This window comes from Excalfactoria chinensis, chromosome 1, assembly GCF_039878825.1.
Source record: "Excalfactoria chinensis isolate bCotChi1 chromosome 1, bCotChi1.hap2, whole genome shotgun sequence".
Lineage (NCBI taxonomy): Eukaryota > Metazoa > Chordata > Aves > Galliformes > Phasianidae > Excalfactoria > Excalfactoria chinensis.
This window is the reverse complement of record NC_092825.1, coordinates 162,360,883-162,385,419: the sequence shown is the minus strand read 5'-3', so window position 1 is coordinate 162,385,419 and position 24,537 is coordinate 162,360,883. Positions and strand designations below refer to the sequence as shown.

At 35.2% G+C, this 24,537-nt stretch overlaps 1 protein-coding gene across 7 annotated transcripts in view; it reads left to right on the top strand.

Moving 5' to 3' along the window:
• Window positions 1-24,537, top strand: part of NBEA (neurobeachin) — a 449,426-nt gene that overhangs the window by 55,495 nt on the left and 369,394 nt on the right. For all 7 annotated transcript variants that reach the window (XM_072361559.1, XM_072361556.1, XM_072361557.1 and 4 more), the window contains exons 2-4: window positions 16,450-16,681; window positions 23,134-23,234; window positions 23,484-23,579. In XM_072361559.1, the coding sequence (XP_072217660.1) occupies window positions 16,450-16,681; window positions 23,134-23,234; window positions 23,484-23,579 (429 nt within the window). The remainder of the gene's footprint in view (window positions 1-16,449; window positions 16,682-23,133; window positions 23,235-23,483; window positions 23,580-24,537) is intronic.

Below are 24,537 nucleotides of genomic sequence, written 5' to 3'. Positions count from 1 at the left end.
CGCCTACAACACTTCTGTAATCGCATCTTAAAAAATAAAATTTATGTTATTTTTATTGTTTGACATCAGAGTAAGTTTGTTAAAATTTGAACTAAAATCAGAGTAAATGTCACCAAAAAACAATTCAGAATATTAAGGATCTTGAGTATTTCTAAGTAGAGAGTCTTCTTCAAATGTGCTTGTGCCTTAAGTAGGTAATTTTACTCATGTGTGTTCTGTGCATACTGGTTACCTGTTATTCCAGTACAGGTATGTAGAAAGGAGAGGGAAGCCAGTTCTCCTTTCTACCAGTTGATCAAAGTTGAATCTAGTGCCATTTAATCAACAGTACTCCAATCTGAGATATTCTATATATATATTTATAGATAGATATGTTTATATATGTATGTATAAATAAAAAAGAAAATCAATTTAATCTTAAATTGGTCTTTATTCTTAGTTATTACTGCTTTATACATTAACTAAACCTCTTCTTGCAATGCCAATATACAGCGCTTGACATGGCTCTTTAAAATAGAGTGCAAAGTGCCCAGCTAGCAGTTATCATTGACACACACCTTTCAGCAGACAGATTGCTGTCTTGCATGGGCTCCTTCAGTACAGTTCCTGTTACCCAAACCTTGGTGGGGAATTTTGCATGGATAGGAGGGAGGCCAGTAAAATATTCCATCTTTATCAGAAATGGAAACCCAAATTGAAAGTCCTTCCTGTCAGTCAGTCTTGGATTGAGTTAGTAAGGTGATAATCTGAGTCATTAGGGAAAAAAAAAAAAAAAAAAAGTTATTCAAAGAAAAGGCTGGAGAAATGGACAGACAGGAAACTCGTGAATTTCAGCAAGGGGATGTGCAAAGTCCTGCACTTGGAGATGAATAACTTCAGATGCCACTACAGGGTGCTAGTACCCAGCTGGAAGGGAGCTCTGCGGAAAATGACCTGTTGGCTGGAAGAGGAAATGGCGTGTGTTTTTTTTCCTTTCTCTTTGTATACTTCTGTATCTTCTATTATGGATTTGTATGACATTTAATATTATTATTATATTTTTTAAGAGATGAGCCCCCAGCTTTGTATTTAAATTGAAATACTCCAAATTGATCTAATGGAATAATTAAATATTTCATTAGCTAGTGGAATAGTTTATTGTTGCATGTATTCGGCATGTGAAGAATGTAATAAGATTTGCAGTGTAATAAAAGTTGAAAGAGTATGGGAAAGGGAAAACACTTGAAATTTTGATCGAGATTGTATTTTAGTGATTTGGAAAGTTGTTCTTATCTGTTTATGCATGTGGTGAAATATTAAACCTGGCACACTCGCTTCTCATTATTATCCGTTTGATTAAAGAGAAGCCGAATACATTCTCTATTTTTCCAGTAGAAAATGGTTACTGAAATGCTCACTTCTGAAGAAGCTTTTATAGGTTATGATTATTTATATATATCTCTTCTTTTTCCATTTATGTAACTGTTCCATTTCTTATGGAGTAACATTTTTTCCTAAATTAAGTACAGATTTACACAGGAAAGAAGGGGAAATATATACTCAGTGTTAATCATGATAAACAAAGATGAATGTCCTTGAAAATCCATGTGAAATTTTATGCACTAATGTAAAATAAATAATGCATTTCACAACATAAAAATTCTGAATAATAAAAATGATACTTTCAGATGACTTTTCTTGAAATGTCATTCTTGCTCTTTAACATTTCACATATTTGGGATTCAACTTGAGAAATTTAGCATGTTATATGCAGATATCCTGGTAGCTGTTGCCTGCATATTTCTCAGTATTAAATTTAACCTGGCTGCAGCTAACTGTAACTATAGTTGTTTTTCTCTTCTGTTGCTCTTAATAAATTGCCTAAGAAGTGGAAAGGGGAAGAAGAGTAACTGAATTCAGCCTTCTGAGTGAACGTTATTTAGTAGTCTCTTAATATGCTTTTTTTTTTTTTTTCCTTTACATCATACTATTTTAGGCTTTTCCATCAAAACCAAAAGGTGTTTAAGGGCTTTCAATATGATGCAAAATAAATAAATAAATAAATAAATAAATAAATAATATATATATATATATAATATATATATATATCAAGTATAGGTAGTGCTTTTTGTAAATAACTTCCAATTCTATTGTTTTACTTTCTCATTTCAGGTAAGTGAATGGATTATTTTTTTTTTTTCTTTTAAATAAAAATGTTTAAAGGTATTTTAAACTCCTTTGTAATCTGATTTGACTGAGGAGTGTAAATTAGACATCTCTGATCATAATGACTTGAAACAAAGAGTGATCACTTTACAGCCAAAGTCTTCATTGGTAAGAGATGGCTACACAGGAGAAATGTAATTAAGAATGGCTTCTAATCCTATTTAAAAACTTGTTCTTAGAGCTTTCTTCCCATTTCTTTATTTGAGTCAGCAAATGTCATCTTTTACTAATAAGTTAGGAATTTATTTCTGCTAGAGTAGAGGTAGAAAGCTGCTTAAGTATGGGGAGAAGCATTGTCATGCATGGCTTTGTACTTTGGAAAATGTTTTTATACCAAGAGGACAATGATGCATAGATTATGTGATTTGAAATTGAAGTTATGTAAATATTACCTAAGTGCAATGGTAAGTGATTGTATGTATTTATAATGCATTTCTTTTAATTCAGCAAAGAATGCACGACTTTCCTCCATATATAATACGTACTCTTGTGATTACTGGTACTTCAGTTATTTGGTCTTACAATCAATAAACCTAGGATGTCTTTGCATGTTGGATATAGTATAAAACTTTGGCAACTCCAATTTTAGAAGAACACATTAGAAGAAGCAAAAAATACAAGTTTAAGAAGGTGATTAAATTTGAATTTGAGATGAGGAAAAATTTAACGAAGATGGTTCAGCTTAGAAAAGAGATGGCCACTTTTATTGAAAGTAAATGTGGATGAAATGGAGTGTGACAGAAACAGAATGTGTTAGAAAGCATTTGGTCTATGTTTTTAAAAATGCAAGAGCTAGAGGGCTGAAATGAAGCCATGTGTATATAAGAGATGTAGAACAAAATCTTTTTACACAGAACATGAGAAAACTGAGGATGTAGGATCAATGTAGGATGAGAGTTCAGAAACTAATCAGAGAAAACCATAGAAGAAATCCATCAACTTGATGAAACAAGGCAATAATTCTGTATGTGGAAACTCTGGATTCTCAAATAGTTTGAGGCTGGGACTCTGTAATGGAGAAATTTCAGTGTACGCTTATCTAGTTCCTATATTTTTTGTGGATAATTTGCTGCTGGTATAGGTTAGATCTCTTTTGCTGCCCTTTCATTCTTGAAGAGTAGTTCAGATAGTAAAGCAAATTATGGAAGCTGTGCAACATTGAGATAAACATTTTTGTATTGCTTGGATCTCCTACTGTAATTATTTGGTTTTATTTCTGTATGGGTTTCATCTTTATAAAGGCGTATATTACAAGTGCTGAGATACCCAATGTAACAAACTAATTTCATGACACTAAATAACAAAAGCAGAGGGAAGCCATGTACATAAAGTATAAATCATTTTTCCATTATCATTGGTCAGAATTGCATAATTACTCCTATTGCATGAAATGGTTCAGCTTGGAAAGCTGAAAAGTTACAAAACTTCTCATGTAAGGGAAACCCTCAGACTGATATATTATCTAATATGCTCATTTATATTTTTTTAATTTCTTCCTTAAAAATTGTCTTTTGTGGGTAGTGTTGCATAACTGACCTCTCCTATTTAGCTGAATATTTCTGGTCTTTGCTCTTGACTTCTGAAGGTTAAATAAAAGGTTCTATTGAGTAAAGAACTTCATACTAATACTTAATGAAATAAAATAACGGCAAGAAGGATGCAATTCTGGCTTTGTAAAACAGCTGTCTCTTAAGTGGTTGTGGTTTTAGGTTCTGTCACAAAAAAGTCTTAAAATGTTAATGACAGCTAAAACCCTTTGGAAAACCAATTTTTGGAAAAGCAATTATTGAACACTGGCCTGGGAACTATTAAGAAAGAGTAGTAGCTTAAAAGATCTTTTAAGGCACTATTACTGTCTTTTATCTGTGTCCTTCTTGCTTGTGAGAACACTGAAAATGTAACAAATAGCATCTCATCTTGAATTTCTTAAATAAATGAAATAGTATTGAGTGGCTTGGGTTAAAAATTTTTGTTATGATATTTTTGTTATGAAACAAGCTTCAAGTGATGAAAATTGAATAGCCATAGAAGTTGTGTGGCCCCTGATACAGATTTTTGCTGTTAATTCCAAACCATTTGCAAATGACAATTTATAATTCATTTGTGTGTGTATTTTGAAGGTATTCTTCAGTATTTTATCACATACCAAAAAGCGTTATCAGGTATCTGAAAATTACTGATGTAAGCAATGAGCAGGATGTTAAGAATTAAGGCCATTTTGTAATCATTAAGCTTCTGAGCTTTTAGAAAGATGAAATGGAATGTAAAACCACTGCTGAGAGCCTCTCACTTTAGTATTATTTTAGATCAGGCATCCCCAGCTCTGTTCTGGGCTATCACTCTGTCCCTAACCATTCATATAAACAGGATAATTTGTCACTTTTTTGTACTAAATGCAAAATGGCACTATTATAACCACACTACTTGGAATTGTTCTGCCTTAAGTGTTGCAGAAGCATGACTTACAGATCTTAGGTTTTTCAGAATTCTAAAGCATTTTATGACAAGAGAGAGATGTTTCAGTCCTTAATAAAATCAATTAAAAATCCGAAAGGAAACTAATTCTAATATGAAAGCTACCTTGGTTAAACTTTTTTTTTTTTTTTTTTTTTAATTATTTTATTATTATTTTAAAAGTTCCAATATTCATGCTCTTATAGGATAAAAAATAAGTTATTGTTTTGGTGGTGATACAGAAATACTGGGAAGATGACTTCTGATTTGATGGTTTGAGCTAAGTACTTGTTAAATGCCTTGATCAGTCTTCATTTATGTTAGAATTCACTGGATTGCTGTTCCAACTCTGTGTGAGTAAAATTTGATGTGTTCCAACGCTTTGAACTGTCTCTTTTTGTGTTGCTTCTAAGGTAGGAGTTTTAAGGAGTTGCAGTCTTGTGCTGAGGAAGCTTTTATGAGATGAGATATTTGACCTTTATTAGGCTAATTTTTGTCCCATGCTGAAATCAAGCATACTTTAAATTTCTGTGATATGAACTTTTGTGTCAAATAGTTCCTATTGTCTTTTTCCTATTTTTTTTTTTTTTTTTTTTTTTTTTTTAATGCCTCAATGGTACTTAGGGAAGATCTGGCTTTGTGAAGTTTGTGTTTAAAACAAGGAGAGGAGCTGAAATTATTTCAGCAAATGATTAATCCAAAGTGTTGGCCCTACCTACAAGTTACAGTCTTGCCACGTATGTGAGCGTAATTGATGTTTGCATCAGTAAATTGTTTATACTGGACTGCAGATAAGCGACCATTGTTTTTGACACTTTGTTTGATAACTCACTTGTATTACAAAAGAGAAAGTGTAGCAGTGTGCCTGTAATTCTAATTATAAGGTAACATATGTCTCTACAATTTTTTCTTTTATTCACTTGCAGATCAGCATATCATTTAGAAGAGACAAGCAAAAGTGATTTTTTTTTCCATTGTGACCTTTTAAATATTATGTTTTTTAAATTATTGTTTTATATTTATGACCTGGATAATTAAGATGACAGTAACTTAGTACATGTTGCAGCGCTGCTGTGCTCCTACAACAATAAATAGAGTTTAAACCATGCCTTGATATTGTCATCTTTTTAAATAGACTGTCATTTTTATCTGTTAGGGCTTCTTTTTCCCATGAAATTTCAACTGAAAAATGTTAACAATCAGATAAAGTGTGCCAAGAAGCAACACAAGAAAATGTATTTCTCCCTTTCCCGCCTCTCAGTAGCTTATAATTTCAGTACTAAGAATGAATGAAGAGAATTTGGAACAATAACTGACGACACATACAAGTCAGTTTAAATATCCAGAAACCTTTGTTCCTTGGATATATTTCTTTTAATACTGTTTGTTTTCAGGTAAATTGCTGAAGTGATTTAACATTAACCTTCCCATTACTTTAGCATTATCATTATCCATACTTAACCAGTCTTGTAGTTAAGTACTTGGGGATGTTGATTGTAAGAATTCAAGATAAGCCAGTTAGTATGCTTTTGCAGCACATCGTTGGCTTTCTGGACTGTATCAAAGGGGAGCATGACTGCTTGTTGAGGAAGGTGATGCCCCTACCTCTGTTCCAGTCTCATGACACCTGACCTGGAGCACTGCGCTCAGCAATGTGACAAAGATGGTACAAAAGATGGTAATTGTCACAGCAATGTGACAAAGATGGTAATAGTGATGGTACATGCAGACTTGTATGAAATGGGAAATAAGCATGCTTTATACAATATTTAACAGTGTTTGGTTTGGTAGAATTCAGCAGGTTAGCTGAATACTCAGAGTTAGCTGCTATCATAGTCTTCATCAAAAACTATTCATGCCATATCAGAATATGGCTTGATAGTGTGTAATTACAGTTTTTCCTTCAGTAGCATATTAAGACCACTTATACAAGATTCATTTGAGTTTATTGAAACTCAGTGCTGATCAGCGGGCTTCTTCTGTATGAAGTAAATATAAGAACAGAGGCTCAAATTTTCAGACTAAATTTTTTAGTTGATCTCCACTAATTGTTCACTCATCCCCTATCCCTCCACCAGTGCAATGGGGGAGAGGATTAGAAGACCCTACAATTTCATTTCTGAGCGTTGCATGATATAGTGTGGAATATCACTTTGGTTATTTGGTATCATCTGTCTTAGATGGGTTCCATCTTTCCTACCTCCACAGTGTTTGCTGAGGAGGCTGTGAGAAACAAAGAGGAGGGACCTGATTTGTAAAAGCCCAACTCAACAATGGCTAGAACATCAATATGATATTAGCACTGTTTTAGTTACAAATCTAAATTAGAATTCTGTACGTGCTTCCATAAGAAAATTAACTCCATCCCTTCCAGGCTCGGGAAACAAATCTATGTTCCTCTTCACTGAAAGAAAACCAAACAAATGAAAGGCAAATCTTTCACTAGAACAATATTGCTCTTGCATTATAACGTGCTCATGTTTGAAGTACCCAAAGTGATTTTGAATGCATTTCTTCATTCGTGTTTTATCTGCAGATATAAAGGAAACTTGGTAATAGATTTTTATTTATTTATTTATTTATTTTCTCGGAGTACTTTAAAGTTGTCAATAAACTAATTATATCATTTAGTGGCACACTGCTGTGGCATACTATGTATTATTCAGGATAAACATTTTTTAGTCTAGAATGAAGGCACCTTTAAAAAGGGTACAGTAATGTGGAAAATGACACACCGCTGCAGCAATTCACATATGCTGTCATTTGGTTATAACCGTACTGTGAGCATGCTGGGTGAGATTAATCTGGCATAACTTTAGAAGTATATATCTGGACTAGCTCTCCTTTCATCGTAAGTTAAAACTACTACATTGCCATGGTAAGAATTCTTTTATCCTAATGTTGTATTTAAATTCTGTGAGAGAATTGCTTCTCAGGAACACCTTTTATTTTCCACTGGTGGTAAAAAGGGCTTTGAAAATGCACTTTGATCACAACAACCCTGTACAGTGCTACAGAGTGGCTGGAAGACTGTGAGGTGGAAAAGGTTCTGGTGGTGTTAGGTGACATTTGGCTGCACATGAGCCAGCACAGTGCCCAGGTGGTGAAGACGGTCAGCAGCATCCTGGATTGCATCAGAAGTAACGTAGTCAGAGGGTATGTAGCAGGGAGGAGATGCATCCCCTTGTACTCAGTCAGCACTGATGAGTCTGCACCTCAAGTAGAGCGTTCAAGTTTTGGGCCCCTCACAACAAGAAAAACACTGAGACCTTGGAGCGTGTCCAGAAAAGGGCAGTGAAGATGTGAGGGGTCTGGAGCACAAGTCTGATGGGGAGCAGCTCATGGAACTGAGATTGTTCAGTATGGAGAAGAGGAGGTTCAGGGGAGACCTTTCATTCTCCCCAAATGTCTGGAAGAAGGTTGTGGCAAGGTAGGGATTGCCCTCTTCTCCCATGTAACAGCAATAGGACTAGAGGGAATGGCCTCAAGTTGTGCCAGGGGAGATTCAGGTTGAAATCCTTAGGAAGGATTTCTTCTCAGAAATTGTGATGAGGCATTGGAACAGGCTACCCGGGGAAGTGGTGGAGTCACTCACTACAAGAAAGATATCGAAGCCCTGGAATGTGTCCAGGGAAGGGCAATGAAACTTGTGAGGAGTCTGGAGCATAGGTCTTATGAGGTGTTCATAACAAAGGAGCTGGGATTGTTTAGGCTGGAGAAGAGGAGGTTCAGAGGAGACCTCACTGCACTCTACAACTTCCTGAAGGGAGGTTGTGATGAGGAGGGTTTTGGCCTCTTCTCCCAGGCAACAAACAGGACCTCAGGAAATGGCTGCAAGTTGTATCAGATGAGGTTCAGACTAGACATAAAAAGGAACTTTTTCTCTCAGAGAGTGGTCAGGCACTGGAAGGCTGCCCAGGGAGGTGGTGGAATCACCATCCCTGGCAGTGTTCAAGAGGCGTCTGGATGAGGAGCTACGAGAGATGGTTTAGTGGTTTTCTGTAGGCGTGGTAAAGGGAGGATGCCACTCTTGTAGGTCCTTTCCAACCTTGTGATTCTATAATTCTGTGACCATAACTGGAGGTGTTTAAGGCAAGTGTAGATGTATTACTTAGGGATGTGGCTTAGTGGGTAGTACTGGTGGTAGGTGAACAGTTGAGCTGGGAGATCTTGGAGGTCTTTTCTATCTTTTATGATTCTATAATTCAGATTTCTAAAGAACTCCGACAGTTAACATATTTTATATGTATGTACATGTATATGTGTGTGACCAACATGTGCATTGGTCGCTGAGAAGTTTCATTTAGAATTCTAAACACTTTTACATGAAGAAATCTTCATTAATTCAGTTAAAGAATCCTTATAAAAACCCTGAATTAATTCAAAGGTTCAGGCTAATGACCTGAACATAATAGCTTTCTTTTCTGTCTGGGACCACCACCTCTTCTGTCCCTAGTGTGTTACAGTGCTTGAACTGGAGCCCTAACTTTTTAAAAGAAGCAGTAGTGATCTGACTGTAATTTGAACTGACTGGTGATTACAAAGTCAATGCGATATTGTTTTTGTAGAGTAGATGTTCCAATTTGAACAAGTGTTATTCTGGAATGTTATGGTGTGATGACCATTGCTAACAAAGGTAGAAAGATTACTAGTTTTCTCCTTTAATGCCAAATTAATTTATGGTTGTAAGAGATTACCATTTCTATCCCAGCTGCTTCTTTCTGTCCTTTTCCCTTGGAAATTTATGCCAAACCCAGACAACTGTTTTGTAATGCTCAAGAGATATATGAACATTAGGGAATGGAAGAGAATTAATGAATTTGTTTCACTGTTTGTTTTCAAACTGATTATCTCCTGTACTTGCAAGGCAAAGTTGATTACCATAATCATATGCATATATATTTAAACCTAAAGTGGTTCCACAAAGTAACTGAAAACAGATGAGAATGCTTGTCAAATTGTCTGTGATATGTCCTGATTATTCTTGGCTTTAGAAAACATAGAGCAAATGTGGTAGCAGTTAATTAGGAGAGGGAAGAATGGAGTGCCTTGGTATAAATCTGACCTGGATGTTCAAGAATTGTAGTAATTATGCCATTGTGATAGTCTAATTCTTTGATGGCACTGGTTGCCTGGTATCATGGAATTTATATTTTTCATTTTGCTTTAAATGATCACAGATAGCAATCTAATATGAAGGAAGCTAGAAAGATGTGCTACTTTGATGGCAGTGAATAGCAAATTTAGAGATGGAAATGTTTAGATTTATGTTAATATACTTTAATCTTGACTGCTATATAAAGAATAAATCTGTGTAAATGTAGGTGGAAGAAGAAGATGTGTTAAAAGCTTGCTTTTGTTGCTGATAACTACAAACTTATTTAACTTGACTTTTGATAAAAACGGAACTGAAAAACCATCTTTGCTTACTTGAAAATGTTTTCAAATTAAATACAAGACACACATAGAATCATAGGATGGGTTAGGTTGGAGGAGACCTTACAGATCATGCAGTTCCAACCTACCAGCTGCCACCCACCAGCTCAGACTGCCCAGGGCCCCATCCAGCCTGACCTTGAACATGCCTAGGGATGACGCATCTACAGCTCCTCTGGGCAGCCTGTGCCAGTGCCTCCCCACCCTCTAAATGAAAAAATTTCTTCCTAACATCTAACCTAAATCTCTTATCTTTTAGTTTAAAGCTATTCCCGCTTCTCTTATCTCTATCAGATCATGTAAAAAGTTGGTCCTCCTCCTCATGGTAAGCTCCCTTCAAGTACTGGAAGGCCACAATGAGGCCTCTCTGGAGCTTTCTCTTCTCCAAGCTAAACAAACCCAGATTGCTCTTTCACAGGAGAGGTGCTCCAGCCCTGTGATTACTTTCATGGCCCTCCTCTGGACTTTGACAGGTCCATATCCTTCTGTTCTGGGGGCCTCAGTACTCCAGATGAGAGTTTACAAGGGCAGGAAGGGGATAATCCCCTCCCTCTCCCTGCTGACCACCCGCCTGGATTTAGTTGGCCTTCCAGACTGCGAGCAGCCAATGATGGCTCATGCCCAGCTTTTTGTCCATTAAGACTCCCAAATCCTTATCCTTGCACAAGTCCAGGTACATTATATCAGTTGTCCTTCCTTTGTCCACCAATGCTATCACTCTAAGAAGTTCCAGACAGTTATAGATTGCACCCTTGAATTCATCATTTCAGCTAACATGATATTTGTGGAAACAAAAAGATGTTCAGAAGGATTTATTAAATAACAGTAATTTTCAGATGTACAGATTAGTAATTCTTTAGATAGTAAAATCAGGGAAGGACTATAGAGATATGTAAAAACATTCAGAGTAACAGAAAAATTCATCATAGTATCATAGTATCGTGCGAGTTGGAAGAGACCTTAGAGATCATCGAGTCCAACTCCCGAGATTCGAGCCCTCTAGTGTAGCAGAGCGGCAGTTATCCACTTGCGCCACAGGGGGGATTTGAACCCGGGCAAGCGGCAGTGTTGCAAGCGGCAGTTCTAACACCGTACGCCACCAGGGGCACACAATTCAATTCAGATACCATGAAAATTCTTCCAAAATTTGAGTGCAGAACATGGGAAAGTAGGCTATTCTGAGAAATTTGTGATATTTTGTGTATTGGCATGAAAATAAGTGCGACAAAAAATGTTTTAATTAATATTCCTGTAGTTCAAATTTTGACATTTTATTGGTTGTTTCTGTGTGTGTGTGTGTGTATTTGTGTTACTGAGCCATTTTCTTTAGCACAATGCACTCAGTGTTTTTGTTTTAACTGTAGCAATATCTAATGTCTCTATAAATATTTTCTTCTATCTCATGTAATTATTAGGATTCTTGTATTTGACTTATTTTTTTTTTCTTTCTTTTTTCTTTTTATCCCCACTACAGATGAATTTGTGTTGAAAATCTCTGTATCCCCAGGGGTTTGGTTTTGTTTTTTAAAACATTCATGCTAGAATAACTTCTGACCTATACTTTGAGTTTTCATTCCCAATTACTATCATACTGACGCTTCATTTGTATATTTCTTCAAATATTGCCATATTTCCTATTCTCCATTTATTTGATTTTTTTTCCTAGTTTGGCAGTTATCTGCAGTGTCTTTGTTTTTTAAAACTGTGTAAATATTTTAATCCTAGATGTTCATGCACATATTTTACTGTTTTTTAATTCATCTGAACATATTGTCAGATATATGTTGGCTACTTCTGTATTTTGAGGGACTATTGTGTGACTTTGTTCAAGCCAAATGGGGCTAAAAGAGCAGCCTAAGTTCTGTATAGAAGTAGAAGCCTGTGAATAAACACTTCTATTGCATATCGTAATGAATGGAAGAAGCTTGCTGAGGAATGGCGATAGCATTCAGAAGAATGGAGAATGAGTAATGCAGCTGCCTTTGAGGATGGTGGCATGGGTTTAAATTCTTGGAGCAATTTACAAGGTGTATCAACCTGTCATTTTAAACAACCGTAGGACAGAGAAGATAGCCTAATTTGCAATAGCTGCTGGTTCAGTACTTCTTTGTGAGGAGCTATGTTGTTAGCCATATTCATCTAGCTTGAAACCGGGGTGTGAAATTAGTTTGCTTCTTCATTTATTACAGCTTTGCTGTGGAAGATGCAGAATAGTTTAAAAGCAATGTGTGACCTTGGCAAAGTGCATGCAATAAATCAAGATACTTAATCACAGTGAATTACTGAATATTAAATGTTCGTTTGAAGAATGCAAAGTAGGACTGAATGTTTTACATAACAAAAAGATTGTATTTAATCTATAAGATATAGAAAGAGCACTGATTTTTGGTGTAATATGCCAACTACTGTAATGGTATGCTTGTATTCATACTGTACCCTAGCTGAAATCTGTTTTAGAACAGAAGTCTTCTGCATGTTGTGTTAAAAATAAGCTACTTGATGGTAGTAAGATTTAACTCATTATATATGGTATTGCAGTCAGAACTGTACCCAAGTTATAAAGTTGCAAGCTCGTTATGTTTTTTTCCAGTTACTTACTGACAGCCTTTAATGTCAGTTAGTTGGTTAAAGTAGTACCCGTGCTGGCTCCAAGCTCTTCTCTGGATGATAGTAGTGAATTTCAGCATCATATTGTAAATGTAGGGAAAATTATAAAAATACAAAGTAGTACTAGTTTGCATTTACAAACTTTGAACTGTTATTAGCCGGCCACTTGTTATCATAAAAAAAAACCTTTTCACCTCTTTATAGTTGGTGTTTTTAAATGGCATTAAATGATATTTTGGTTTTTCAGCAAACTTGGCCCTTTCGTTAGTATCAACACCTGTTACTACTTTATTATACTGGTGGAACTCCACTTTTAACTTTTCCTATGTTGTAAAAATAGATTGGCTATTCCTCTTCTTTTCTTACCGTCTTTTCCTGGGGAATTGCAGGTATAGACTTTTGTTGGATTTCCTGTTCTTTGTGGTGGAATAAGCAGCCAGTCTGATGACTGATGAACAAATACAGTCTGTAGTCCTGTAGAACGCTTCCTTTGCAGCTAATTTTAGCAACATTCAGTTTATTTCTGACACAGATTCTCTGAGATGTTTTACATACATAGACATCTTCTTTTGAACAGAAGTGACAACATAATTCAGACTGATTCAGACCTGACATCACTTCAGATTAATAATGAGCTCTATTTCAGTGTTGTAAAGTTTACATATTAGTATATTAATCTAGCAAGAAAATACAGCCTGAATTATTTTTATAGAAACATAGAATGGTTTGGGTTGGAAGGGACCTTAAAGATCATCTGGTTCTGACATCTCCCGACAGCCCAGGCAGCCCAGGGTCCCCCCACCCAATCTGGCTTTGAACACCTCCAGGCATGGGGCACCCACAGCTTCTCTGGGCAGCCTATGCCAGTGCCTCACAACCCTCACAGGGAAGAATCTCCTTTCCTAGCATCTAACCTAAACCTCTCCTCTTTATAACAGTAAACCTTCTTATTCTGTCAGTACACTTCTGATAAATAATCCCTATCCAGCTTTCCTGTATGTCCAGCTTATTAGGTACTGGAAGGCTGTAATGAGTTCTCCTCAGAGCCTTCTCTTCTCCAGACCAAACAAGCCCAACTTACTCAGACTTTTTTTGTAGGAGAGGCGCTCCAGCTCTCTGATCATCTTTGTGGCCTCCTCTGGACTTACTCCAACAATTTCATGTATTTTGTTTGCTGGGGGCTGCAGAACTGAATACAGAACATGTGGGGTTTCATGAGAGCAGAGCAGAGGGGCAGGATCACCTCCCTCTCCTGCTGGTATGAAGATCACCAGGTCCAACCCCCCGCTCAAGTGGGACCACCTAGAGCAGACTGCCCAGCTCTAAGTCCAGATGATATCATCTCCCAGGATGGAGACTCCACAGATTCCATTTGCTCATCCTAGATTTCCTGCATGGAAAAATACAGGAATAAATTGACAGTCCTACTTTCAGGGCACCTCACTTTCAGGGAGTGGGGAGGTCACCATCCACCATCACTGGAGGTGTTTAAGAAACGTGTGGATGCTGTAGTAAGGGACGTGGTTTAGTGGGGAAATATTGGTGATAGGTGGATAGATGGGTTGGAGGATCTTGGAGGTCTTTTTCAGCCTTGGTAATTCTATGATTCTGTACGGTGCATCATTTCCTCTTAGGATAGGCATCTAAAGAATTTAATTTGATGTCATCTACAAGTGTCTGCTTTACCTCTGTGTGATTATAAAACAATCTCAGAGAGACTTGCGTAGACAGAGAGAGATATTAAGATAACTGAGAGAAGAAACCAGATCGCTGGTGAAGTGTATGTAGATCACTGCTTTTCGAAATAGAAACTCCATCTATGTTTTTTGAGAAGTATGGTGTTTTCCTATGTAAAACTATTACATGATTTAAAAAGAAGTGATTATAGAAATACTGCTTTCTTCCTTCTGAGAATTTGAAACATTATATCCTTACCAAAGATGCAGATATATGATGTGCAATCACAATTTCTAAGTTAAAATACTAAGCTTAATTAGGATAATTGTTTTATCAGAACGTAATTAAAAGTAATCTCAGGTACTAAGTAGGACATCAGTTTATATATTTAGTATGTTGGAAACTTTTATGTTATAAAATTATAAATTGGTTATTATTACTTAATTGATAGAGAAAAATGATTTTGTAAGTGGATTTGAATTGTGAGTGAGGGTAGAAACTAAAGCTAATCCTTAGTTGTATAAATTAATTTTCTGAAAAACAGAATTGAAAGATGACTGGATATTTTGATAGCTTTAAGTATCAGGAAAGGGTTTACATATTATTTCATATTGTTTCATACTTGGTGTTTAATTTGAAAATAATACACACTGCTTTTAAATAAGCAATGAAATAGCCTTGTATTAAAAATCACTACTGAAATTATGTTCTTGGAGATGAATTCTTTGAATATCTTTAATTTAAAATTTTATTGCAGTTTTAATTACATGCCTTGCTGGAACAAACAGAAAAGATTATCTTACAATTATTTTAGAATTAATTTAATTTGTTCTTTGCCTTTCTGAATTAGATAATATATTTGCAGTTACTGAAATTCAACACTGGTACTTTCAAAATTCAGCAGTCATGCTAGAGTAAAGTAGAGTGAGTTAGAGACTGGTTTTCTGTGCTTCAAAACTGACTAATGTTTGTACCATTAAAGATCATTATTTTTTTAAGCTAAGTTTTATATACATTTCAGTAAGATGTTCTGAGATAATATTTTAAATTATACAAGTGGCAAATGGATTGGAATTGATGACATGGTGAATTCTGTTGTCTGAAGACATACTTGGTCTTGACTATGTTTTTTTGCAATTTTTTGCTTGCAGCATTTACTTTCCCTCCTAATTTGTGCGCTCTAGTTGTGCTGTTTAGTTAGAATTCAGGACAGTGGGGAAATATACAAGTTGACAGACATTAGGCTGCAGTTTTGTCAGTATTGCTGTTAAACTGTTCTTCACCTGAGTTCTTGCTACTCTCCCAGTGCCATCTCTCCTTGCATCAGCAGCAGGTTCACATGGCCACATGATGAATTGTTCTGTGGTATAATTAGCAATCTTTTCATCATTCCTTTAGTCCAGAGCAGTTCTCTAGAAGGGCAGTAAAGTCTTGAAAACAAGTAAATGTAAGCGTTATGTTATATGAAGTGGAAATATAGCTAGGTTATTTTCAGTGTCTTCTTATTTTTGAATACACAAGTGTCTCTTAACAGAACTACGGCCTCTGTTTCTGTTTAGGTTTTCAATTTCTGTAGCTTCTGTCTTACATCACTCTGGGCAAGGCTGCTTTTTCACTTATTTACATTAAGGAATATTTCCAATATGTTCTGATTGTATTTCATGAAAGTGTTGTATTCGTCAATCTGACAGAAAGGAAGGTAATACATTTTTGCTAATAATGCATAGATTTTGGTACAAAGTATGTTTTGTGTAGCCATGATTGTCAGTTTGGTGCGACATCAAGTTGACCAAACTCATGGCTGATCATATCTGTGAGTCTGTCTGTCAGAATTACCTCCCTTGTAGCATCATAGAATATTCTCAGTTGGAAGGGGCCCACAAGGATATTGAGCCTAATTCCTGACTCCACACAGGACCACCCAAAATTCAAACCATATTTTTGAGTGTTGTCTAAATAGACTCGGTGCTATTACTATCAAACAAAAAAGTATTCAGTGTTGGAGACAATACAGGTATGAAAGACATTAAAGGTATCACATTGTAATGCTGTTCTCATTTTCTTTTGTAGCTGGTTGGTGGTGAATTTGATCTGGAGATGAACTTTATAATCCAGGATGCAGAGAGCATTACGTGCATGTCAGAGCTTTTGGAGCACTGTGATGTAACGTGCCAAGCTGAAATTTGGAGTATGTTCACAGCAATTCTACGTAAAAGTGTCCGTAATTTACAGACTAGCACGGAAGTTGGCTTAATTGAACAGGTACTGCTGAAGATGAGTACTGTGGACGACATGATTGCAGGTATAAATCACCAACTGATAAAATAATCCTTACGTTGCTGAACTGTCAACTTTTTGTGAGTATAGAGTGTTTAGGGATGTTTTGTTTTTTACTGAAAGTAACATTTTGATTAGTATCTCCATTGAATCAGATTTTTTATCAGTTTCAGAAAAAATGAAGACAAGAATATAGTTTAACATATATGTAGATACAGTCTAAAATGATTGCCTGTTTATTCTGGTGAGAAGATAGTGCTTAGTGATCAAATAAAACAGTCTGCATATAACCAATCACAGAACCTGTTAGACTTTCAAGATAATATCTTAAATCTGACATACATCCATCACTTTGAATTATTCAGATATTTAAAGTGTTATATCTACTTTAAATATAAGCCACCTGTGACAACACTGTATAAAATTATGAATAGTTTTAAATGCTGGACTTTTGGATTTTATTAATTTACTTCTGTACTTCGTTTCATAATATATAGCTGTGATCACATAGCTAAATCATCAGTCAGCTGTGGTTGTTTTTAAAGGCCTATAATTTTTTTATAGCTTAAAAAAATTACCTTATTTACTCAGTGAAAATAATTAATGAAATTCTTTCACAGACAAGGTTTTCAGATTACTTTTGAAGGAGTTTGTTATTGTATACTGCATTCTCTGAATAGTAGGGTACAGATTATAATCCCAAATGATTTAGTTAGAGGAGTAGGTTTGGTTATCAAGTTTAATTATGCCAAATAAGAGCTATATCACAGTATCACAGTATCACAGTATCGTGTGAGTTGGAAGGGACCTTAGAGATTATCGAGTCCAACTCCCGGGATTTGAGCCTTCTGTGTAGCAGAGCGTCACTTCTACCACTTGCACCACAGGGGGGATTCGAACCCTGGGCCTCCGGTGTTGCAAGTGGCACTTCTACCACTGCACCACCGGGGCACACTACTTTTGATTAACATTTATGTACTCCTTCTTTTTCCTGGGGGGAAACTTAAGCACTTACTTCCTTAAGTGTGAATGTAATTCTTTGTTTTTATATATGTTTGGATTGATAGCAGGGTACTAAAGTTGTGAAGCATTTTGGAAAGATTGGAGTTTTGTCTGCCATAATTCTAACTCTTAGATTTTAGTTGATGATCTGACTCCTGACAGATATATAGGCTTTGTGGAACAATAAACCAACAAGGATTGTAGACCGGAAACAAGAGAATAACAGAAGCATGAAATTTATTCAGGAACGGTTTTGTCTTTTTTTTTTTTTTTTTTTTTTTTTTTTTTTTTTTTTTCATTAAAAGGTGTATGTAGTAATAAGTATTTGAAAAAGCTGTAATTGTATTTCAAAGTCTTACAAATGTATGTGGAAAGGCTAAAACCAGAAGTGTTATGTTAACTATTGTACTGTGAGATTCAGAGTGATGTATGATAGACCATAAGATTCACAGAGTAAGATTTTCACCTAGAAAGTTTTGCTTCCAGGACTGTTATATATGTCAGAATAGTATGAGGGGAAAGATAATATTTATTTCTTATTAAGTATAAGGCATCAGTTGATGAACATAGACATTTCTGTCTTCAAGCTTTATCATGGTTTTCTTCTCAGAAATCAGTAATTATATTAACAAAAAATCTTCAGTTTGAGGTCCCCTAAATAGTACTTCTGTATATGGCATACATACCTGTGATGACATCCATATTAGAGACAGATGTTTCAAATTGCTGAGATCTTGTAGATGTTACATTAAGAGTATAGGATTTGTCTTCCAGGAGCACTTGGAAATTGAAGAGAAATACTTTGAATGTGCAATTATTAATATAAATCAGGGGTAATACCTTGATGAATAAATTTTGTCAAGCCCTCTTCCTATCAATTATACTATTTTTTTTCTGTGAGTTGTCACACAGTATTTCAGAAAGAGACTTTCGGTAGAAGAGGAACCAGTAAGCTTTCCCTGCTAAATACTCGCACAGATGAGGAGACATATTTGGTTTAAAAACAAAACTGAAAACTGGAATGCTGATGACTTACTAGCTCTGGAATGTGTATCTGCACAGCCTTCCACATATTAGGAAATTAACAGAGATTTAAGAGAACACCACACCGCTGGTTCTTTGAGAACGTTAAATAGATGAGTGTGGATTTTCTGAGAAATTTACTAAGAAAGATGAGAGGAAAAAAAAAGCAAAATTCTCATTTTAGCTTTATCTTGTTATTTCTGGGAGTAACTCACCACAGTAATGAATGGCAACAACTTTGGTAATAAAAAGGAAGCAGTAAATATGGCCATATAATAAGCAGTTGGATGACAAAATGCTAAGACATTGATGTATTTTTTATTCTGATCTTAACCTAATATGCGCATGTCGATATCATGGTCAGTCATTGTAGAGCAGTTTGGCCTCAGATGTTTCTATGAACTTTCCATACCCTGAGGATAAAGTAAGAAATTTTCTGGAAAAAACAGTTTTTAACATTGGGAAAGTATGTTCTGAACATGAGCTATGTTAGCATTTGTAATACCACCAAAACATCCCAGTGTTTTGCAGTTGGCTTTTATCATCTGCTGAAGGTGAAGATTGGTTGTGGGCTTTTTTTTTGTTGTTGTTTGTATGCTTTGTTTTGTAGGGCTTTTTCTTTGATTTTTAGGTCATCTCATCTACTTCTTTCTGAACTGCTGTGATTAAACCTAGATAGGATCTGAACGTACCTGAGACAGGTATTATCTATTATGTTCTGACACTAAGAGCAGTCTTTGAGGGCCAGTCTAAGTCTGAAGCTACTCTTCTCTGGCTTTATGAAAGTAAGAGAATGGCAAAAAAACATGTACCCAATCTTTTGCAGTGAGAAAAACTTGGCTGTCCATTCAGATGGAGACTATCAGACTATGAGGATTCCAAGTGCTTTAAATATCTCACTTTTTGATATTTTGCAGATTCTGTGGTCAAGAATAAAAGTTTAATCAGCGTTAATTGCTATCTAAATGGGTTCATTGCTATGTTTATTTTAATTTGTTTTCCAGAAATATCACCTATCACAAGTCATCTGTACACTGTGATAATCTGTTATGCTAAGATAGTGGCTGATCAGACATTTTATCAATAGTTTAGGCAAAAGATTGCGGAAATATTCACTTAGGTGATTGGCAGACATTGTTATTAACAACCACACAGGAGTTCTCACTTTCTGTTTGATGAATAGGGATGCAGATATTCTGTTCTAAGTCTCCTTGAGATAATGTCTGAAAGGTGAACATAATCCTAGCTCATAGTCAGTGGATGTGTCTCCCTTGAGCTCCAATTTATTTTCTGCAGTTCTGTTGTGATGTTTGAGGTGTTTGTTCTGGAATTTCTGGAACCGAATTCTTAACTGTTGAAGCAGTTCCTGATTTCTAAGCAAGAATGTTAGTTTTGAACTGTTCTGCCCTTAACAGGCTGTTAACAATCATTTATCTTCCAACTGGATCCATAAGAGAAGATTCAAAATTCTTCTCTATTGCCAGTCTGTAGAATTACGTCTCCTTCACAAATTGAGCTAAAATTCTCTATTTCATGGCTGCCTGTTATTTAGTGCTTAAGGAGGCATGAAGTAGTTTTCCTGAAGTCGCATTCCCGATGCTGTTCAATGCATCTTCTAAAGTTAATGCCACACCATCCAGTGAGATATGTACTGTTTACTTGAGAGACTGGCAGGCTCTTTTACCACTGTATTTCTGAATGAAATGATTAAGTGTTTCTTCAAGGCTTCTGATGAATTGGTTGTGCCTTTATAAACTGCTTAGCATGAAAGTATTCAGAAAGTGACAGTAAGAAATAAAGAAATCTGTTTCATTCAGTGCATTTTTCAAATGCTGTAAAAATGAGAAACGGTGTCTTGTTTTCTCCTTCTGGACTTGCTCATTTCTGAAATGAGATCACAGATACCAGTTTTATATGCAATCATATTTAACATTACAGAAAGTGATGAAAATGTTAAGAACTAAAAATAAAACAAACAAAAAAAGGAATTATGGTGTTTTGTAGCTGTGTTAATTTATAGATGAGCTGACTATTATGATTATAAACCAGAGTTGGACTGACTGTTTTTTTTGAGATTCTAATACATAGGAACAAAGTTATGTAGTATTTTTATATTTTATATTTTTATATTTAGTTGTAATGAAGCAAGAAATAACTCCTCTTTAGAGGTGTTTGAGGGACGATGTTTAAGCTGCCTAAGTACATTGACTTCCATAGGTGTTCCTTCACTTTTTACCTCACTATGCTTCAGTCTTTCTGGTCTTTGTTTTACTCATGAATACAATGTTAGGAAATTTATATTTGTGTATCTCTGTAAATGTTTTATTCATTCTTTGTAACTATGTACTGCTAATGCCTGTGGGCTATCAATATCTTGAGGAGAAATAAGACATTTTCTGTGCCATAAGGTACTATAAGACTAAAACGATGAAACAACATAAAGTGATTTTAAAAATCTGACAGTTATTTCTGTGCTTGATTGTATTACACTTTACATCATCTGTGGTAGAGGATTTTTTTTAATGGTCTTCTGATTTTCATCACACATCTTTGCTTCTACACAAGACGTTATAAAGAAAGCAAAATTTGAAGTATCTTATTTAAAACAAAGCTAAGGCTTGGGAATAGAGATGTTCTCAGCTGAAGATTGGTATTCACTCATGCTGATTTCCCTTTCTGAGTTGTCAGTGTGGTATCATCCTCAGTTTCTAGTCACGTACAGTATGTGTGATCACTGCCAGCTTCACATCGCATGCTTGCAGCTGGATGGTGAAGGGGGCAGATGGCTAAAGGTACTATAGGAAGAGCTGGGTACATATGATTTGTTGCTTTCTTAGCTTTGTTTTTCTTTCCTCTAAGAAATTCTATCATGATTGCAGTCTACCACTAATTTTAAAAGTAATATTAATTAAACTCCCAGACAAACTGTTTGGAGAAAGGAAAAAGAAAATGGTTGAGCTTTAATATTAGGGAAGTAGTCTGATTTTATGGGGAAACTTATTGCAAGTTACAGTGTTTTTTGTTTTTTATTTTTGTCTTCTTGTTTTGCTTTTTCTGACATGCAGTTTCACCACATCAGTGAACAGCTTAGTATGTCTCCTGTGAACTGAATGCTGTTTCAGCCTTTAGACGTGCCTTTTGTATTGAGGACCAGAGACTGGTTTCAGAATGGAAGAAGCTAATAGATACTGATGGGTTTACACAAAAACACTTATGTGGGGATTTGCCGAGAAAATTTGCTTAAAAACAAGATATCATCCTAGAGGATTAATATTTTTTAATGCTACTATTTGTTAGCAGGTCTAAGAGTCATTCTTTCACTGATGAACAAAGAGAACGTGCAGACTCGTAAAAAGGTTACAAGCTTACTCATGTCTTTTGAAGGACCTATGGGGAGAATGTTCTGGTAGTTCAGCATTGAAGAAATTCAGAAAGATTGTTAATGCTGCTTCTATTTTGCCGCAGCTTTTTTGTTTTGAAATGTCTGTGCTTCACAGTTTGATCTCTGAGTTAATTTCTTATGATACATCTGCAAAGATGTGCAATTTGTTTTTCCTTCTACTGAAGGCAGTAGTAATAGCTTGTAGTGTTGTTTATTTCAGAAGAAAATGCAGGGTGTAGGCAAAGTCCATCATCCCACAAGCTAACAAATTTTTAAAATGAAATTATATGTTTTAAAACAAAGCTCTAACAAGTTGCAATAATTTAATACCTGATTTTATCTGAAAGGCAAGCTACATAATGCTATTAATTCAAAATTTCAAGCATCATGAGATGTTATAGTGAAAGCTATGTTATGTAAACCTTAAGAATTGTCACAACTTCTTATTTTGGTCTTGTTTTTTTTCTTACTGTACTTTATATGTTTAGTTATTGCTGATTGTGGGTTATTTGGTTGGTTGTTTTCTGGCTTTTCATTTTGGTAAAAATTGGAAGCATTATCATTGTAGCAGTGTGGAAACCATAAATTTTTTCTTTATAATGTACTTATCAGTAAAGTACTCAGTATAAACGACTTCAGTTAAAAATTAATGACAGACACCTTTTAGATTGTAAGTGTTTGAAAACTACTAACTTCAGAGGAATGAAGAAACCTTTATCCCAAAAGTTTATAATAGAAATGAACAAGCAATAAGTTCATAAAGTATGATGAATGGTACAGAAGGGGAAGAATTAATCTTCATAAATAAAAAGGTACTTTGTTCATAAGTGTGATGCAACATCTGAAACTGCATATGCAAATTTATTTTTCACGTTATTAATCGAGAGTATGAAATCCCTTGTAAAATATTTAAAGCCACTACATTGTTTTTTAGAAGTTGTGAATATACTTTTAAAGGTATTAACTTCTTCAGCTTTTTTTTTTTTTTTTTTTTTTTTTTAATTAATTTATTTATTTTCTGTCAAAACAATGAAATTCAGAGTTCAGAATAACTTTATTTTCCTTTGAAGATCTTCTAGTTGATATGTTGGGGGTTCTTGCCAGCTACAGCATCACTGTCAAAGAGTTGAAGCTTTTGTTCAGCATGCTTCGAGGCGAAAATGGAATCTGGGTAAGCTGTGATCAGATAAAGCTTTAAGTGTCATTCCATTAGAGACTGAAGTTAACATAAATTGTCTCCTGGGACATATAAACTTGAATATTTTTTTTTCATCTTGATAGAACATATGTTTATGAAGTACTTTAGCTAACTGCTATAGTTAATTTGCTGTGTTGTTTGAAAACTGTCCAGTTCCCATTGTAGCCCAACAAGTATAAAATTGTTTGTATTTACCTCAGTGCAATTTTCTTGTTTTCACAGCCAAGACATGCGGTTAAATTGTTATCAGTCCTTAATCAGATGCCACAGAGGCATGGGCCTGATACCTTTTTCAACTTCCCTGGCTGTAGTGCTGCGGTAAGTTTTCAACCAAAATAGTAAAATTTGAGGAACAAATAAATAGTTTTTTCCTTGCATTTCCTGTAATTTACCTTCAAAAATTCATGCAAGGGAAACAGAGGAAGTAGATACCACAGGTTTTTCTTTCCATTAGTTTTGCAAGATGGTTGTACTGTTGAAGCAGTAAACGTACGAGAATAGGAATGTCAAACACCAGATTTTTGACAGGGGAAATTGCCATCAAAGTGAAAATGTATAATTCCTAAGAATAGCATTTGTTTTGAATAATGTAATTGGTACTATGTTACATAAATCTGGGACTTGAGGAAAATGTAGAGATATGCTTCTGCATATCATCACAGTGACAGTTTATGGTGACAGCTAAGTCAGAAATTTTATTGTATCTTTTTCTGTTTGTTTGAACTCCTTCAGCTGGTTCCTTTCCCTCAGGCAGTGATTTAAATGTAGTCTACTTTTGGCTTTACTTTTCAAGACAATGTATGACAGTAAAATTGCATTATTTTTTTAAAAAAATTGTCTTTAAAATTTTAAGAAGGAAAATCAAGTGGATTTACTCTTGTCAGTTCATGAAAGGCTGCACGTAAATCAGGTTTCAGGAAAAAAAACAAAAAACAAAACAAAACAACAACAAAAAAAACAAAACAAACAAACAAACAAAAAAACAACAAAAAAACCCTGCACAAAAATCTAAATGTTGTATACAGATTATAAATATGTTTATTAAGGCAGTAAATGTAAATGTTAAAAAGGAGAGCTCCAGATTTGAGGTTCAGTACGTTCTGGTATGGAGTGGTATATACTCAGGATAGAACTTGGAATCTTTTAAGGGGAAGTCATTCTGTGCCTTCATTCCAGAGGATGAGGAGATTCTCTTGGACTGTTGAAAGTGTTTTTCCTCAACCTAAAGCTTAAAGCACCACCTCTTCTTTTTGTCAGTACAGCTGTTGGTATGGCA